This window comes from Balaenoptera musculus, chromosome X (assembly GCF_009873245.2).
Source record: "Balaenoptera musculus isolate JJ_BM4_2016_0621 chromosome X, mBalMus1.pri.v3, whole genome shotgun sequence".
NCBI classification, from domain to species: domain Eukaryota; kingdom Metazoa; phylum Chordata; class Mammalia; order Artiodactyla; family Balaenopteridae; genus Balaenoptera; species Balaenoptera musculus.
In genome coordinates this window covers 4,682,121-4,702,445 of record NC_045806.1, presented here as the reverse complement: position 1 = coordinate 4,702,445, position 20,325 = coordinate 4,682,121, and the positions used below count along the sequence as shown (strand labels likewise).

Below are 20,325 nucleotides of genomic sequence, written 5' to 3'. Positions count from 1 at the left end.
CCTTCCCATTTAGGTCACCTCAGAGCACTGAGAAAGTTCCCTGAGCTATACAGTAGGTTCTCATTAGTTATCTATTTTATACACAGTAGTGTATATATGTCAATCCCAATTGTCAATCCCCCACCCCACCCTTCCCCCCTTGGTGTCCGTACATTTGTTCTCTACGTCTGCGTCTTTATTCTTGCCCTGCAAATAGGTTCATCTGTACCACTTTACTAGATTCCACATATATGCATTAATATATGATATTTATTTTTCTCTTTCTGACTTACTTCACTCTGTATGACCGTCTCTAGGTCCATCCACGTCTCTACAAATGGCCTGATTCTGTTCCTTTTTACGGCTGAGTACAGATTTTCACATTGTAAAGAAGGTCTCGCTTATCAAGAATAAGAGCATTTTAAAACTTCAAGATGGAAAATTGATGTATTGAATCCCAAGCGAAACACACACCCCTACAGCTCAGATGACACTCTCCACGGAACAGAAGAAGGACAAAGAATATCGACATTGCAATGTTAGTTCTCGAGAACTAGAAACAGGGAGGTGGATTTCGAAACTTTTATCCTGGATTAAGATGGAGATAAATCTTGAGTCACAAGGTGCTCGACTGCTTTTAATATTCTTGCAAAGCCATCGAATCCACTCCCACATGTTTTGGACCAGTATCCACATGTGTAAGAAAAAGCCATGCTTTCCTAGCAATTCCAGCACCACAGTCAGGGCCTTACAACTAACAGGCACCTGCTCCCCGTGACTTGACCTTGAAAAATTAGTTACTGGGTACCTACTATGGGCCTGGTCTATAGCATTCTAAAGAGGATGTGTTCTACAGAAACTCAACCAGAGCACTTTTGCCTGAGTAAATGCACCTGTCACTGAGGGGTTATTCACCGTACGCTGCATTTCAGACTCCAACAACTATTTTAATCCACGAGTTTTAGAAACAGTCTGTTTTTAAACAGATCATTCCTTAGACCTATGGCCAATAAGCCAAACCCCAGTTAGAATTATGCTGTATGTTTGAGGGACTTGGACCAATCCCTAAGCCTTCTTATTTTCAGAGTTTCCTTGGGTTTCTTGAGGTTCTTGGGACCATCCTGACCTCCTGCTAAATGAGGCTTTCCAATGTATTCTCCACTTGTCAAGACAGATTTGACGTGTGGCCAAAAGCTCTGTGGCACATGGCTGACTACACGGCAGGTACAGAAAAGGATTCATTCTGTACCATCCCCCCAGCTCGCCTTTCATGAATTCATCCATTATTTTTCCTTCCGCCGGGTTCGCTGTTCCATTCCTGTAACCACAGACGGTGGCACTGCCCAGAGCCCCAACGGGAAAATCACTAGGAGAAGAAACTGAGGTTGCCTTATCAGACACGGCCCGAAGGGGTGCCAGATCTCAGACCCCAAGCAATTGACAACCAAACTCCTCAAGACTTCAGGGGTCCCACTAAGAAGGTCGGTGTTGCTTCCACGTAAGAAAAAGACTTAGTGTTTCTGTTTGAAAGAAAGAATCTCACGTAAGCCACTGGGTCCCAACCCGTAGAAGTGGCAGGGATTTTTTTTTTAGTTGAAAGGTTTGATTTGAAGCCAGAGATTTATTTTTACGTTCACCTCACTGTTCTCGACCTGCATTCTCTTTGTAGGTTACAGAATTTGCTATTCTCATCGTGAGCAAAACAAAAGCCCATTGCAGGCAAATTCCACCCGACCCCCTGCAGCTGTGAGTACTGTAACGGGGACACGTCACAGATAACAAGCCACTGGCGGGAACCACTTCCATCCCTCCACCGGCTCCCTCTGCCCCCCACCCATTCACAGGTCTCTGGTAGATGTCATTACAACAGCTAGAATGACACACACCCACCCCCTCCCCAAAGAAAAAATACTTGGAGTGCATTGGAAAACACTGTGATTTTACCCATTTGTTCCTCCCCCAAGGCTCTGCTGCTTGAGAAGCGGAAAATCAGACTCAGCAATAGAGCCACGACTGCCCAAAGACTTCACCCATAAGTGTGCCCTGCTGAAATGGTGAGGCCGGCCACTGGTCACATACGGAGACCCTTCCCCTGCGAAACCACTCGAGCGTTATCTGCACCTCCCTCGGGACATTCATTCATTCCTTTCTGCTCTGGGTTATTACAACATCACCTGGAAGAATCTTAAATCCCTTAGGAGCCCCTGAACTCTCTTAAGCCAAGGTCTCATCATCATTGCATTCTCCCTCAAAAAAAATGTTAGGCACACAAATGGCATCTCCTAGAGGTGATGAATGAAGGAACCAGCTCTTTCCCTGTGACTTACTGTCGACTGTATACCACTCTGACGCAGCAGGAATGCTGCCCTGATTGTTGGCAGCACGAAGGGAGGGGACACCTGTGAAGCCCCGGACCGGGTGCAGGGCACGCACTTCGTAGGCGGTGGGTGTCCTAATTAGAACATTGCCCACCCCTCGAACTGCATGGCAGTATTCGAGTTCCAGGATTTCAGCTACCCCTGCCAGCTTTTACCGCGAGCTCCATGGCGTAGACCTTACACCACATCTGTGCCGTCAGTCCTTCCTGCGTCATGATATCAGTACAAGCTACAGCGATCACACAGGTAAGAATAAGGCCATCCAGCACCATGCTAGGGGGTGAGATTGGCCATGGCGGACAATTAAATAAGAAAGGTTCTTTTTATGAATTTGCCTTCACAGGTACAGAGAAACCCACAGTGGGGAAAGTTATGCTGCATATAACGATGTTGCCTCCAAACATTTAGAAAGAAAATGCTCTAAAGGACAGAGACGTGCCCTCTCTGGGTAACATCATGTAGCTCAGCTGCCCAGGGTACTAGCAGCAATTCTTTTTAAACCAATACTCTCATGTTATTTTATTACATAATTATCCAGAGTGCTACCGTCCCCTTCTGTGTGACAATAAAAGGCTCTCTTTGGAAAGAAGGAATATTCCTCCAAATGCTCAGAGGTATTTGTAAAACAACAGAAACATCCTGTGAAATGAATGTAATGGCTTAAGGGAAGGATTTTTATTTTTTGGCAAAAAAAAAGAACACAGTCATCAATTAATATGATATCAGGGTCTAACGCAGATGTCGAAGACTAAAAAACATTCTCTGTCTTATTCAAGAGGGACCAGTAGCAGGAAAACATTGGAAGTTAGACTTTTTTAATGAGTCAGGGTAGGCATATGTCCTGCTCTAATTAAATAAAAATTAATCAGTGGGCTTCCCTGGTGGCGCAGTGGTTGAGAATCTGCCTGCCAAAGCAGGGGACACGGGTTCGAGCCCTGGTCTGGGAAGATCCCACATGCCGCGGAGCAACTGGGCCCGTGAGCCACAACTACTGAGCCTGCGCGTCTGGAGCCTGTGCTCCGCAACAAGAGAGGCCGCGATAGTGAGAGGCCCGCGCACCGCGATGAAGAGTGGCCCCCACTTGCCACAACTAGAGAAAGCCCTCGCACAGAAACGGAGACCCAACTCAGCCATAAATAAATAAATAAATAAATAAATACTTTCCAAAAAAAAAAAAAAAAAAGAAAAAGGGAAAACAAAAAATATGTCATTGCTCAAAAAAAATAAATAAATAAATAAAAATTAATCAGTAAGTGTGATGACACCAGCATGAGTTTGCTTGCTAGCCAACAAACGTCAGAGAGCTGTACACGAAACCTGTTACACTAACATATAACACTCATTAAAGAGATAAAATATTCTACTGACTCACACTACGAAGTACTCTACTGATTTACACTACCACGGTGTGGAAAATGTAAACTAATTTACATGCAACGTTTTAAGAATGAAAAGTGAAAGAAGGCAGGCTTGTATGGGTGTATGTCAAAGCCCTAAGTATAATGAATTCTTCCTACGAATCTCATTAGGCAGGTTGTTCTGGTTTTGTTTTTCCTAGTACGTATTCATCATCTGTACTCACTTCTGTTATCTGACAGCATCACAGAGAAGGTTAGAAAGGAAAGAAACTTGGAAGTTACCTCGTCTGAATTCATCAGGCCCACAGGTTTAAGACATCTCTCAAGTTCACGGAGATAGTAACAGAAAGAGCTAGAAGCTAGAATAAGGGTACAGTCATCTTGTCCAAACGACGGTGCTCATTAGAAGATTTAAACGAAACAAAACTTGTTCTTGTCATTCCCAACGTTGGTGACCAAATCACACTCAGTTTGCTTTTAATACAAACCAACCAAGAAACTCTGCGGCCATGTTCAAACATCTCCAAAACATCTCGATGAAAAAACTATCAATCCAGGGCAAAAAAAGAAAAGGAAGGAAGAATGAGAGGAGTTGCGGGGGGAAGGAAAAGTAAGGAAATATGGAAAAATCTTAAGCAACCTGTTCACAGGTGCCATTTGCTCAATTTTGTCCAATTTTGTCCAGATGGAGCGAGCAACGTCACCGTAAGAGACATCTCTGGGATAGACAGGAATTGAACGCGAAGTTCAGAACCCACTGATTTTCCATCCCTTTGCTTAACCCACATACTCTGGCTTCCCCTACACTCTGTGGAATAGACCCGAGACTGCTTAGCTGTGCAGAAGAAAGCAGGTCACCATGATCTCGCGTCAATGTGCAAGACACCGTTTAAAAAGGAAACCTCAGAAGGAAGTCTTCCCAGTACCTCTGAAAAACATGCTACATTTCTCAGAAATAGGGTAGTCTGCTTAGGGAGAAGGGACACAGAGAGCAAGGCAATCCCTGCCGTCCTCACAGACGCAGCAAGAAGAACACAAGCTGGAGAAGAAGGAAACACAGTGGGGCTCACAGCATCCAGGGAAGACCCCAGGGCTACTGCACTGAGACTCACCAAGGCCGTAGCCCATGGTGAGTCCTCTGTCTCCCGAATCTACCCTGTGCCTAACTTTGCTACAGACAAGGGGTTGTTCACATTGAATTGCTAAAAGAATAAGTGGTGATAAGGATTGATGCTGTGATTCCTTTCCTTCGTTCATCTCTTTGATCACCAGCCCACAGACCCAGACTCCTCTTGGTGCTGTATCCATTGGTAACCACAAGCATGGACTCGGGGGCTGAGATGCTTTTTATATTCTGCTTACCTTTCACAGTTAGTGTTTGTTTGTCTTCCTTTTCTTTGAAACACAAAAACAAAAAGCACGTGCTGTCTCTAAAGGCATCGGGGACGTAGGTGGGAACTCAGAGGAAATAAGATAGAAGCAGGAAAAGCCTCAGTCACATCTGAAGGACAGACTGAAGATAAAGGTACACATACCAACACTCCAGTCCATTTCCTCGGCAGCGTCTCCATAAGCGCCGTGTTTACTTTTGCCGGCAAAGTCCTTCGAAGAGAAGAGAGCCGTGTGCATGTGTAGGAAAGCCAGGACAAGCAAGAAAGGGGTCTTAGCATTCCTGGAAAAAAAAAAACCAAAATCCAAGAGCAAAATAAGCATGTTGGCCACCATTGTTTTTTTTTGTTTTTTTGTTTTATTCTGAAAGTGAAAATGTTTATTCCCTTGGTAAAAAAAGATGGCATTTATAATTTTTCAGTCTCAAACGATAATATCAGATTCAGCATACTAACTAAGGAAAATTAAATCATCTCCGACTTAATGGCAGTGAATTTTTAAAAAATTTTTATTTTATGTCGGAATATAGTTGATTAACAATGTTGTGTTAGTTTTGGGCATACAGCAAAGCGATTCAGTTATCCATATACCTGTATCTGTTGTTTTTCAAATTCTTTTCCCATTTAGGTTATTACAGGATATTGAGCAGAGTTCTCTGTGCTATACAGAAGGTCCTTGTTGGTTATCTATTTTAAATATGGCAGTGTGTACGTGTCAGTCCCAAACTCCCAATCTGTCTCTCCCTGCTACCCTTCCCCACTGGTAACCATAAGTTTGTTGTCTAAGTCTGTGAGTCTGCTTCTGTTTTGTAAATAAGTTCATTTGTATCAGTTTTTTAAGATTTCATGTATAAGCAGTATCATATAATATTTGTCTTTTTCTGACTTACTTCACTTAGTATGATAATCTCCAGGTCCATCCATGTTGCTGCAAATGGCATTATTTCATTCTTTTTAGTGGCTGAGTAATATTCCATTGTATAGATGTACCACACCTTCCTCATCCATTCCCCTATGTTCACAGCAGCACTATTCACAAGAGCCAACACATGGAAGCAACCTAAGTGTCCATCAACGAATGAATGGATATAGAAGATATGGCCACCATTCTGATTAGGACCAACCTATGATTACTCGATGCAGTTTGAAAATTCAGAAAACACCACTGAATGATGCCGAATACTGAATCTCTTATTTGGGGGATGGCAAGTCTCTCTCCATAGGTAACTCATTGTGCTCTCTACAGACCAGCAGACTGATATGCTATGTCCTTGAGATATTCTCCAAAGAGACAACTCAGAAAAAAAAAATGTATTGGAGAATGATCTACTTTTTTCTTGAATTCTATTCTTCCCTCTCTCTCTGAAATTTATATGAATTGAAGCACTTACAAAACTGTATTCTTTCTGGAAAATACACACACACACACACACACACACACACACACACATGCGTGCGTGCTCCTACCTAGTAAAGACAGTATCTTGAGTTGTCAACTACTTAGATCCACAGTTGAAGCCAGTTCAACTCCGCGTGCCGCCATGTTGCCCACCTTCTACTATAGAACAAGTCTGCTCGCCGGAACACTCCATTGTCAATACTGCATTTTGGAAGTCAAATGGAACATCCTCTGAACGGGCCTCAATCTGTACTTTAGTCGAGAGAGATGGATGGTACTGCAAGAGCTTTTCGTAGTTCAGAGTACACCTAAACCCACTCTGGTGGAATTGTTGAGAAAGCACAGATGCTGGAGCATTATAAGTCCCTGGAGAGTTAAAAGTCACTGTGCACATGTGGTCCTTGGGACAACTGCCGGGCAGCATGGTTACTGTGGGGAGGTCTGGGGGTTCACACCCAAGTCTGCTCAAAGGGATCAATAAGTCACATCGCTTCCTCTTGACATCTAGTGGACCTCTGAGAAATGCACTCAATTGCTGTGTTTCAATTTCATGTAATAGCCTCCTCCTTTACCTTGCTTCAGGAGACCATCAGCAATTCCTTTCGGGCTAAAAGGGAATACTGAGTGAGTGCCCTTTTGAAGGCTATCAGGGCACAAATGAAGAAGGGAATGAATGCATTAGTGGGTGAATGAATGTAATTTCTAATAAAGCATTTGCTGGTCTGCCCAAGGATCATTTATATGCCCTCCTTCTCCCACTAGACCACAGGCTGGGGCATGTCATCTACATCTGTGGATTCCTGGCACCAGCACGATGACGGGCAGGTAGCATCGGTTCCGTAAACCTCTGTTATTCAATGAAATATTGCATTAGCTCCTTTCAGCTTCAAAAGTACCACCCAGAACTTCAGTGAACTACTTGGGACTCATGAATGCAACGTGGTTCATATAAAAGTTGCTCTACAGCAGATATTATTATATATATAAAATATATATGAGTGTATATATATTTTATATATACAAAATAATATATATACACATATATGTATAAATATTTTATATATATATCTCCAAACTTCTAACCTAAGTCAAAAGTCTCTGGCTGTATTGGAGGAATCACACCCTGTGTTCGACATCTTTGCCACTGAGCAAAAGTTCTAAAGGAAGAAATCTATTTAATTCAAGCAACGTTGCGTGTATATGTTTACTTACTAACCTAACCCCTCATGATAACCAAAACCACTTCAAATTTACAACTGGGTCTCACAAATGTCATAACTTTACCTCTAATAAATAAATGGATGACACTCCTCTAAATTCATTTTCAATTTCCTAATGTGAATACAACGTGGATTCCTTCAGCTCCTACTGCACTTGTGGGTCAACTGCTCACACCTACTGATTATCACACTTTCAAGGTCACTCGCTTTTGGGAACAGAAAATAAACACAAAAGACCACACTATGAGTGAGTCAGGCACTTCCTGTTCTCTGAAAACAGCAAATTCAGCAACTTGTTGTTGATTACTTGAATAGTGTTTTATATTTCCAGCACTGGGAGATGAATTCTGTCACATTTTGTTTCTTTTACAAGAGTATAAAATGAAGAAATACTGTTATTATTTCACAACTAAGAAAGCAAAAAAAAAAAAAAGGTTATAAGTGGCTTGCCCCACTTCTCTCAGTAACTAGAGTTTGAAGGCAGGAGAATTAGAACCCACAACCTCTGTTGTATAAATCTCACTGTTACCTCTCAGAAAGAAAAGAAGAGATATTCATGTGCACACAGACACACAGGAGCCGTCATCCGAGCTGATGACCTTCGCACGAGCATGTGTACCAAAGGCATCCCTTGGCTACCTCAAAGGGTACATACCCTTGAAGACCCTGAAGGAAGTGAGACTAAGCCATGGTACACCATGGACTTTGGCCACACAGGTGGCCTGTTCAATTTCCACCCTAGTCATTCTGGGCGCACGTTTCTTCACACCTGGATACACTGTACCTCCTTCTCAAGAAGCAGATTAGGGCCCTAAAAACTGGCGTGGATTTCCCAAAATGAGCATAAAATCTCACTCTTCATACTCGTGCCAAAATAGACAGTTACCTTACGAATGGGCACAATTTCACTGCCACCTGAGGCTCATCTGCTCTCCCATTTATCTTTAGACTTAGCGTTAAGGAAAATAGACAAGGACGCTTAAAAACTCCACTTCCCAAGCACGTACGTGGTCATAACTTAAAATGCAGGGTGTGACTGGCAGAGAAGGATGAGCTACGGCGCGCCCAACAGCTTGGAGAAAAAAGAAAGAAAACTGAGCAAAGAGGCAGCCATCAACATTATCGGCATTTTATAATCACTGGGACTACAAGATGAAGGCGTTTGAAAACGTGGGGTGAGAATGAAAAAGCAAAGGATGAAGTGGGTGCAACAAGCAAACAAGGGAGCCCAAGACAAACGTCCTTCATAAAGAGGGCAGGAAGAACAGCTGAGTTGAGTCCAAGAGGTACCACTTTGGGGCTCAATCAATGACCACGGGATGTGATTTTTGTCTTGTAATGTAGGGGGACCCTGGGTGGAAGGGGAGAGGGCCATTCATGCGTTGATTACAAATATGCACCTATGTACAGAATTATTTTCCTATAATCTCTTTGGCATCCAGTAGACTGCCCATGACAGATACCAGCCAAGGTGCTAGGTGTCCAAGAAGACTGATGAGATTTTACACACAAAAACCAACCCTGGAACATTTAGGGAAGCGTCCCCAGCTGCAAAAACTCCGAACCACGAAGATTTACCCTCCGGGAACAGAGGTGTGATCAGTGGAGCACGGGCATGTGGGCTGGACAGACATCCATCATCACTGCCCTGCACACACCCTGGGGTGTGAGTGCACACACCCTGAGGCGTGACTGACAGCTTGCTCTTTGGTGGGGGGGAGGAACCCTTGCTCAGCCTTATCCTTCAAGAGAGCAGGAAAGGCTATCCTCCCTCGTTCAGAAGGCCCAGGTCTTTCTTCCTCTCTACGACCTTGAAAACTAAATGACACTGGAGCAAGCTGGCAGGAGTAAGATCTCTCCATAACTGCTTAGCTCCTTTTTTATTAGCTGGAGCACTTCAGTAAACAACTCTCTTGAAAATTTATTGCCACTGCCTCGCACGCTGTGTGAAAAGATAGAACTTTCAGCTGCTACATGCCTTCCCTGTATTTGTTACAAATACAGGAGGCAGCTCTGCACCTTCCCGGCAACCTTCAATCACTCCAATCTCAGAATCAAAAAGATTTACATCCCGTCCACGCGTGAGTGAAATCTAGGCAAGAAGATGGCTATGGTGTTATTTTTTTTTTTTTCTGTCTGCCACGGTCTTGCATATCATGTTCCTCTTCTCAAAGTTTGACCTTGATGATTCACTGAGTGTCCCCATTTGAGTCAGCGTAGGGAATGACAGGATTGCAAATAGGGACATCTGTGGATTCCTTCTGAGACCCCTCAGATGCCGGTGATTAGACTAAGGCATAAACCAGGTAGCAGTGTCAACAGTCACCCAGCCGGAGTCCGTGTGACCACCACTCTGCACGCACAGAGATGGACACGCCTTGCTGTTCACTTCATCCATCCAGGCCTTTCACATCTATTCTGCCCACGTGACTCCAGGCACTAAAATATAAAGCTAAGCTGAACCGGCTCCTGCCATCAGCAACCCACAGTTCAGACAAGACCATTAATAATTGGTCTCAACTGCTTTAAGTTCCACGATGGAGCACATCAGAGGATGGATACAGAGAAGGAGAGTGAATCTCAACCTGGTAGGGGTCAGAACTCACTCCTGGAGAGAGAGAGAGATTCCACAAGTTCCTGCCGTGTGCCAGTGTATGTGAACGCTTTCCATGAATGCATCAGTGTCTGAGCCATTGTCCCCTGGCTGCTATTCAGATACAGGAGTGGACAATGGCAGAGACGTAACCTGTGTACTTACCTGGTGAGCTTTTACAAGCACACTTTCTATGGCACGTGGTCCCAAACGATTCACTGAACACTTCAGAATACATTTTTAAAAACAAAAACGCCACTATATGGATTTTTACCACTAACTGAAAGATACCACTAATAGGATGACAATTAGTTGGGAGGGGGAAAAACTGGGAACAATTTTAACTTTTCACTTCTTTATATTTTTATACTGCTTTGATTTTTTAAAGTAGCACATGCTATTTTCAAAACCACAGAAAAATGAAGATAAATCTTAAATATAAAAACGAAGACAGGAAAGCCACCTCTTCCCCACAAAAACAGAGGGAAAAGAAATGGATACCCAGGTCTGAAAGTGGGTTTGTGGAATGAGATTTAAGATGCTGCCCTGACTTTAGTCACGCTGGCGCCCCTCCAGCTATGACCAGCACCCCTGCTTCTTCCCCACAATGGCCTCATCTGGGAAGCTTCACGACGGGCTCTCTTTGTGAGACGACCCTTCACAGACAGCCTTGCCTGTGACTCTTGTGTGACTCCTATAGATTATACGGCTTTGTAGCCACAGTGGGGTACGGTGAGGACGCCCAACTAGAGACACCATCCATAATCGGGCTCAACCCTCCACACACGGCTGAACTTCAAAGAGTTTGAGGCCAGCCACACGCCCCACTCCGGAACAGGTGGTGGCAAGATTCTGTGATGCTTCCGGTTTTAAATTACCTGGTGTTCATTCATCAAGTATCCTAACCCAGAGGTACTGAACATCCGTAGGAAAAAATGTCAAATTTCTTTATGCTTCAGGTAGGAGGAAAGAAGTAACAATTGAAATCGTTGTAATAGGAGACTGGACACTAGGGAAGAAGATGGATTTCCAAACTATTTCTGTTTCTGCTTCTGCTGCTTCTTCAGTTTCTGCTTCTTCTTCTGTTCTTGCTTCTTCTTCTCCTTCTGCTTCTGTTTCTGTTTCTTGTCTTCTTCCTCCTCATCGTCCCCCTCCTTCAAGTCTATGCATGCCCCCTTTGGTCCCCGGCAAAGATGACAGGCTCACGACAAACTGACGAGAGGCACTGCCAACTCTCAGCTTTCTAGATGGAGACCCTTCCTCTCTGGAGGAGGCCGCCCGCTCAGTTAAGTGGACACAAGGATCCTCATAGACTATCTCTGGGGACGATGCAGGTGGGCGATGAGTGGGGACTGCCCCGCCGAAGGGTTCATCGTGACTTGTCCTGGAAGCGGGTCAAGGAAGTACGGCTGAGTAATCATGCCAAGTGCTCAGGAGTGCCCTAAAAGGATGGGGGTACAACAGCATGGGGGTGTGCCCCCGTGAATGGACCCTCCGAGGGAAACAAACAAGATGCCTGTGTTACCCCATCCCAGGAAATCTGCCCTGTCTGGGATACCTATGTTAGTAGGTGGACGCCCGATATAAAGATAGGTCATCTATTCTACAGGTTCCCTCCCAGCCTGGACCCACGAAAGAAGCACATGCAGGATGTGAGCAGACCACCCTCACGCTTCGCCAGAGGGAACCAAGAAGTGAGTATAATGGGGATCCCTTCTAAGACGCGGAGCACACAGCAATTCACTCAACATCAGGACCCAATGCTAAAAAACCAGGCCAATATTTTTAAAACTCGAGAAATTTCCAACTTAAAAAATCCCCCGAAATAGTCCCCCGCACACACGCATATCGGTATTCCTGATTTCTCTGGAACGTTGGGATGTTGGGAGTACCACCCACACTCCTTCGGGACAGCAGTTAGCGGGAGACCTCAGGGGTCACCCATCCGAATGTGTTGCACGAAATCCAGCTCCCTCGGGCCCCAAGCCTCATCCCGCCCACCACGCATTTCCTGGACAGCCTGGGCCTCCGCGTATTTGCGCCTTAATGCCTGATGTACCAAAGCTCACACCTCCTGATTCCCATGTGGGTCATAATCCTGGGGCACCAAAGAGATCTGGGGGTTTGATGAAAAAGGGAAGGTCCAAGCACGCTTTATCTGGACCCCATTCAGGTGGGAATGCCGTGGGCCTGGACCCAGGATGGCTAAAGACAAGCATCCTCCAGAACTGCCTTCCGCTTGCAGCTTGCTCAGCCTGGAAGGAGGGGCGCATCCAAAGAACCACTCCCCGTTCCTAAATTCATGTCCTGTTGCCCGATGAAAGTTAGAAAACGAGCCAAGGGACTTCCCTGGTGGTCCAGGGGTTAAAACTCCGTGCTCCCAATGCAGGGGGCCCAGGTTTGATCCCTGGTCATGGCACTAGATCCCACATACATGCCGCAACTAACAGCCCACATGCTGCAACTAAGACCTGGTGCAGCCTAATAAATAAATAAATATTAAAAAAAAAAGGAAACCAATCAAGTAGCATCTACCCTTATTGAACAAGACAATTCTTTGATTATTTAACCTTTCCACTTTCGAACGTGTCTGTACGCGTGTGTCTCCCTGTGTGTTGCCCTTAATCTTTCATCTGATTTACTTTTCTCACCATGAACTAAAGTCCAGGTCGCCCCTATTCTTTTCTGGCTTAAACTCTTATTTAAACTAATAAAATGATCCCTTTGCTCCAAAGAAGCTTTGTGTCCAGTCACGGCTATTCATCACGGCCACTGAGACCACAGCCCAGCTGGCAAGGTGAAAGGCTAGGCTGGAGGTGCCCTGTAAATGCATCTCGGGACCCTGAGTGTGCGAAACGCTGACGGCACCAGGACAGGATAAAAGGTCAGATCTTCCGATGATACATTTATCAACTGTCACAGGTCTGAGGGCGTTACCATGACACAAGTGATGCTTGTACAAAGGCGTATTTATTTACCGTAAAACTGCAGACTACAGAAAAGGTTTGGGGGGGGCTCTTCCCCATGACTCCCCACCAAGGGCAGGACATTTCCCTGTGGATGTTATTGCCCGCAGTCACTCATACTCCCCATAATTCTGAGGTCACGTGGCTTCCCTGTGGGGAGAGGTCAGGGATCAGTGTTTGGTAAAGTTAGAAAAAGGGGATCTTACAACTCTGGGGAATCCGATGAAAAGTAGAACTCTATGTGATTCCCAGCTTTTGGACTTGTTTTCTGGTAGACCCTAAAGGACACTTTCATGAAGCGCAAGAAATATCTGAAAATGAGCTTACCTGAAAATGGTTAGCATTGATTTCACTTTTGATTATAGGCTTTAAAGCTACAAACACACACACACACACGTGTGTGTGTGTGTGTCTGTGTGTGTCTGTGTGTAATGTCAATGCAACTCCCATAAACCAGGACCTGGAGAACAGAACATTCCTGGCAGATTTCATATGCATTTATGAATCCAGTAACTGGATACCCTAAACTATACAAATTATGTGGGTTTGTATAAAGTCATCATTTTGGAATATTTCTTCGGAGTGAGGGTGTCTTTACTGGCAGAGAAACACACAGTGGTTCCTTTCAACTGAAATGCTTTTTCTAGCAACGAAACGCCGGTTTCAGTGACTTTAGGGAGGAAAGGGGCCAACAAATCTGGCTCTTGCCGTGGCAGAAATGACCCAGGTTCGCCTCTCTCTATGAAGCACGTTTGGAAGCGTGAATCTCTTTCCACCCGCTGGCATCGCACCTTTTTCAATGCAGTTCAACTTGAACTAAAAAACTACCTTGGGAACAAAATTAACTTGCTAAATTCACCCGTCACCACGTAGCCTGTATCTTTTTGGAATACTCAGCCACTTCTCCCTCGCCACGGTAAGGACTGTACTACGAATGTGAGTTTATCTAAGAATTCCCAGGTGTGTTCTCCTTTGGGGGCATGGGACCTGGACGCTTCCATTTGGAGAAGGCGTATTGAATTTCCTAGTCTTCTTCCAAATAATCCACACTCGAACCTTGCTGGTAAGTCTGCAGAGTAGATGTGGAAGCAAAGAAGGCAGCAAGCTCGTTATGGTCCACTCAGGAGAGCCCTCACAGAGAGTTAGATACGGGCTCTAACCCGCTATCTACTATTCCCTGCGGGGCTTTTCCTCTCACTCCAAAGTTCTGAGCCTCAAATTCCTCCACAAGAAGACATCTCTTGACCCATCTTCCAGGGTCCTTTTGTAGCACATAAGAGGTGAGGTGTATGAAACGTGACCCAGAATACGTGTATATCCACAGTGCCTGCCGTATATCTAACCAGTATCTGTTAAAACTTGAACATACCCCTAGCTGGGCACCCAAGCTGGATCTGTTTTACAAAGCATGGATGAGAGTCATGACCAGGGAGAAAACTGGAATGACTGAAGGGCCCTTCATTCAGGGCATATAAGGAGGACTGAGTATCTCTAAGAAATCTACAGGTCATTCCTTCCTGTCAGAGCAACAAGGATTTCTTGCTAATTAAAGTGTGTTTAGGATGACCTGTCTCGAATTACTGTACAGCTTAGAACATATGTTGAGTTAATTATCTAGGTCTCTAATGGTAGAAGCATCTTCCCAAGATAAGTTCTATCCCTAAAAGAGTAAATTACGGTGAGGGATCGTGGAGTGCGTAGTTACATATTCCACACCGTCACTCTCCTCAACTTGGAAACACCTGCTTGTAATCCCGGGGCACGTACCTAAATTTGGCTAAGCAGACTTCATTTGAGACAATCACAAACCAATAAAGCATCATCCCCTTATGCCCTTGTCATCTGTATCTTCACATCACAAGTTAGTATCTCGAGAACAAACGTCTGAGTATAAATCATTTCATCCACAAGGCTCAGAGAGAGAATATAAATTTTAGAAAAGAGAGTTTAAATCATTTTCCTCATCACCTTTGACAAATGAACCCAGGGAGAGCCGTGTACCCAAAAACTGGTTTTTATATCAATACATTGAAATAAGGCACTGGTTTCAATCGGAAAATTTTGATTCAAGAGCATTTGAATAAATTTCACAAACACCGTTATTGCTTGGATGAGGTTTTCCTTCTTCTGCTTCTGAGTAGCCCTGAATCCATGTCTCACAGAGGTGGTAAGGCCTGCCTAAATTACTCAGGATCTTCTCGTCAAAGAGATACACATTTAAACGTCTTCAGATCCTTGAAAAAAATTTTTATATATATGATAGTGTAACAATCTGTTACGATTCTTTGGTACCATATTAAGGCAATTCTCTCTAGATTCTTGAAAATAACAATTCAGCAAATCAGATATCTCCTGTAACACAGGAAGACGATGGTACCCAAGGATGATTTTACCTAGATGTTTAAAATCTTTGAATCTTCAGATAATGTATATGAGAAGTTTTTTTTGTGAATGACATCATGGTACATACATGGTAGTACTGCCACTAATACTGACCAATTTATGCATTGCTCCAATGTGGGCAATAGTCGTTTACATTAGCACCACCTATTTAAAGACTAAACCCTTTTCAAATAATTCAATAAGCATAACCTCCCACTATGGTGTTGCTAGAGCATCCTAAATCTCTAGTTCTGGAAGAAAACTGCAGAAACCCCAAAATAATCCAGATAAACTGGTTGGACCGCTAAGTATTGGAGAAATGCAAATCAAAACTACAATGATATCACCTCACACCGGTCAGAATGGCCATCATCAAAAAGTCTACAAACAATAAATGCTGGAGAGGATGTGGAGAAAAGGAAACCCTCCTACACTGTTGGTAGTAGTGCAAGTTGATGCAGCCACTGTGGAAAACAGTATGGAGGTTCATTAAAAAGCTAAAAATAGAGTTACCATATGACCCAGCAATCACACTGCTGGGCATATATCCAGAAAAAACGAAACCTCTAATTTGAAAAGAAACATGCACCCCAATGTTCACTGCAGCACTATTTACAACAGCCAAGACATGGAAGCAACCTAAGTGTCCATCGATAGATGAATGGATAAAGAAGATGTGGTATAAATATACAATGGAATATTACTCAGCCATAAAAAAGAATGAAATAATGCTATTTGCAGCACCATGGATGGACCTAGAGATGATCATACTAAGTGAAGTGAGTCAGACAGAGTAAGACAAATACCATATGATATCGCTTCTATGTGGAATCTAAAAAAGTCATACAAATGCACTTATTTGCAAAACAGAAATAGACTCACAGACATAGAAGACTTACGGTTACCAAAGGGGAAAGGGGGGGAGGAGGGATAAATTAGGAGTTTGCAATTAACAGATACACACTACTATACATAAAACAAATAAAGAACAAGGATCTACTGTAGAGCACAGGGAACTCTACTCAATATTTTGTGATAACTTATAATGGAAAAGAATCTGAAAAAGAATTTATATATCTACATAGTATATCTATAGTATATATAATAGAACCACTTAGCTGTACACCTGAAAGTAACAAAACATTGTAAATAAACTATACTTCAATAAAAAATCAATGAAATTAAAGTTAAACAAAGATAAACTGGTTGAGGTTCAATACCCTTAGGCTAATCAAATTTGTTTCGATCCTGTCCCAAAGTCATACGCCAAGGAACCCATTAAAATGCCTCCTAATCATATGAATATTCATATATCCTATAGATTCAATCATCTGTGTCCAAATACCACATGCTGTCAAAGTGTGACTCACCCTGGAAGTTGAGGACCACTCCTGAAGCCTGACATTTTATAAGGAGCATTGTATTATTCACCTCCTCCCTGTAGGTTTCTGAGGGATTGCTAGTCAATGGACAGGAACAGGAAAGGGTTCCGCTGCTTCAGCAAGTTTGCCAAACAGCAGATGGTTGTATTCTGGCTTAAATGGGTAGGTCTGCCATCTACAGAACACCACTGCACCTCGGAATGGCCGTTCTCTTACTTGCAAAAACTGTAAGGCTAACCCATGAGGTAAAAGCTTTGTCTACCATGCAGACTGGGACCCACTGTTGAGTCATGACATTAATTTCGTGTCACAACCAGATAATTTTTTAAAAAATAAAACAGAAGGGAATCAGGTAGGAAGTATCAGAAGTGATCACTCTATGAAGAAATAAATCCTTTCTGGAAACTTTTGCTTCAGTTAAACATCTGTGTATGACATCTTATTGGATGATGGTGTAAAATGTATGTCTCACGAAGTTCAAAAGCTTCTGCATTAGATCATGTTAGCACTACCTTCTAGAAAAATCTAGGCAGCTTAGTGATGGTGCCGTTCTCTAACAGCAAAAACCCACAGATGCTCTAGGATTTCTCAGAGTGTTCTACAGGAGTTTAGAACTCTAGGGGAGCTTGTTAACAGGGAGATGCAAAGCCTTACCTTAGAACTACTCAGTAGGAATTTCTCAAGGTAAGACTAGCAATCTTCAGTTTCAGCCAGCACCCCAGTACCTCCCTACACAAAGTCTGAGGACTCACAATTCTCCACCTACGGTCAAGAGCTTTTCCCCTCTTCCCTTCTTGGTCTACCTGTGGGAAGTTCCAACGATCCAATTTTCTATGCCACCACGTACTGAGCTATCAAAGGCAATCCCACAAGGGACAGATCTGCACCAAGCGCCACGCCCACGATGTGGGTGTCCGTTCCAGTGAGGCCCGCCCCTGGCTGTGCGGGCCAATGGGTAGGCTGGTCGTGAGCACTGATATCTCAACAGTATCTCCATGTTCAAATTCACGGACACAGATGTTCACCAGCATGATGGCCAGCTGAACATCTTCCCCTTTCTCTTAAGAATCGAATTATCAGTATGTCCTTCATCACGCCATGTTGCCAGCTTCCTCCACTCTCTGGTGCCTGAACAGACCTGCTCTCAAGGGCAGGGCAAGTAACCACCAAGGCCAAACATCTGATTTTCACACCGAGTTCCCACCTTTCTCTATAGGACTATCCTCTAAACTTTCAGAGGCAACAAAACAATTTCGTTCATTTTTAATAGCAAGTGTTCCTGAGACAGACTGTTGTCAAGCCCTCCGTGGATGGCTACCCCCTTTGCTGACTGCAAACACCAAAACTACAAACTCAAGAGGCCCCAACAGACTCACAAGAGATCATCTGCTTCACCCAGTTGACTCACAGAGTTGCTCTGCTCGGAAACGTGCCCAGAATATTTTGGATCTCCTCACGTTGTTTATATCATGTAACATCTACAGTAAACAATACACATGACCTTTCCTCTCTTAATCACACACCTGAAGAGTAAAGACCGTTGTGATGCCTTAAGGTCCCTGTTGTCACCCAGACATTTTTGGGACATGGCCTCATAAGCAGAGGACGTGCGGGAAACTGGCAAAGCATCTCTGGGGGGAGCCCAGGTCATCGTAATTCCCGACCCACTCCCCCGCCGCGATACATGCCCAGCTGGAGAAATCCCCCAACCACAGAAGGGGAAACATGGCTCCAAGGACCACCCCGGTTCCTCCACCTCCATGGAAACACCTGAAATAGCATATTACATGTGGCCCAGGCAGCATCAGGCGGGGAGGCGATACCAACCGTTGTATGAACTGGGCCGCGTCTGCCGTGAGCCTCTGCGTGAGGTTGTCATAGGACATGGGCTGCTGGGTGATGTCACGGTTCCTCATGAGGAAGCAGTTCAGGGGCCGGAAGTAATGCAGGAAGCACAGCAGGGCGCCGAGGACCAGGGCGGCCAGGAAGAAGAGGCAGAAGAAGACGCAGGGGGGCACCTGGACGAACCCCAGACACATGAGCACGGCCAGGGTCAGCAGTGTGATGGCGATGACCTGCAGGGGGATGAAGACCAGCAGCCTTAAGGCCCTGGTGAACACGCTGCCTTCGCCCGGCTTGCAGTCCCGCAGGTTGGTCATGGGCAGCCCGTGGAAATAGTCGAAGCCATGGCTCAAGGGGTGGTGACAGAGGTCCGTTCTGTTGTGACAGCTGGTGCCGAGGTGCCACTTCCCTGAGCAGATAAACAAACAGGCGGCACGTTTAGTCCCAATGAACACCCCGACACGAAGGTCAGCTTCTGAGTCGCGCATGCTGGAAAGTGGCCTCTTTCTGCATATTCAGCAGCCAAAACGATTCTACCGCTTCCACCTCTGTTTCCACAAACGGTAGGGTAGGAACCACTCTCTCCACCAGAAAACAAGAGGGGATTTAGTGACTGGAAAAAATACAAATAAAATAAAAGACACACACCTCACATACTTCATAGGCAGGAGACAAAACTACATAGATGAACACCAATGTTTTTTGGGGACATGTGGGTTTTGTTGTTTGTTTGTTTGTTTTTTAAATTTTATTTATTTATTTATTTATTTATGGCTGTGTTGGGTCTTCGTTTCTGTGCGAGGGCTTTCTCTAGTTGTGGCGAGCGGGGGCCACTCTTCATCGCAGTGCGCGGGCCTCTCACTGTCGCGGCCTCTCTTGTTGCGGAGCACAGGCTCCAGATGCGCAGGCTCAGTAGTTGTGGCTCACGGGCCTAGTCGCTCCGCGGCATGTGGGATCTTCCCAGACCAGGGCTCGAACCCGTGTCCCCTGCATTAGCAGGCAGATTCTCAACCACTGCGCCACCAGGGAAGCCCACGTGTTTTTTTTAAAGACATATCCTTAAAAGGAAAGTCTTAAAACCAACTTGATTTTGTCCCTGAAATGTTAGAAGTGGAAATGAATCCTTATGTAAAAACTACCCCTGAGGCATGAGGAAATCATACTCATAACTCAGCAATTATTTTAAACACCTATAAACATTTCTTATAAAATGTGAACTGTACGGGACTTTCCTGGAGATCCAGTGGTTAAGACTCCGTGCTCCCACTTGCAGGGGACATGGGTTCGAGCCCTGGTTGGGGAACTAAGATCCCGCATGCCACGCATTGTGGCCAAATAATAAAATAGAATAAAAATGAAATGTGACTGTATCACTAAATGAGGGAGTGTCTCACACAAGAGAAAAAGTGATGGTGGTTTGACAAAATGTGGGAGGAAA

General features: G+C 44.4%; 1 protein-coding gene across 4 annotated transcripts in view; it reads right to left on the bottom strand.

Moving 5' to 3' along the window:
• STS (steroid sulfatase) overlaps positions 1–20,325 on the bottom strand; it is a 177,593-nt gene that overhangs the window by 61,669 nt on the left and 95,599 nt on the right. For all 4 annotated transcript variants that reach the window (XM_036840078.1, XM_036840080.1, XM_036840081.1 and 1 more), the window contains 2 exons: positions 18,873–19,296; positions 5,251–5,387 (listed from right to left, as the gene is read on the bottom strand). In XM_036840078.1, coding sequence (XP_036695973.1) covers positions 5,251–5,387; positions 18,873–19,296 — 561 coding nt within the window. The remainder of the gene's footprint in view (positions 1–5,250; positions 5,388–18,872; positions 19,297–20,325) is intronic.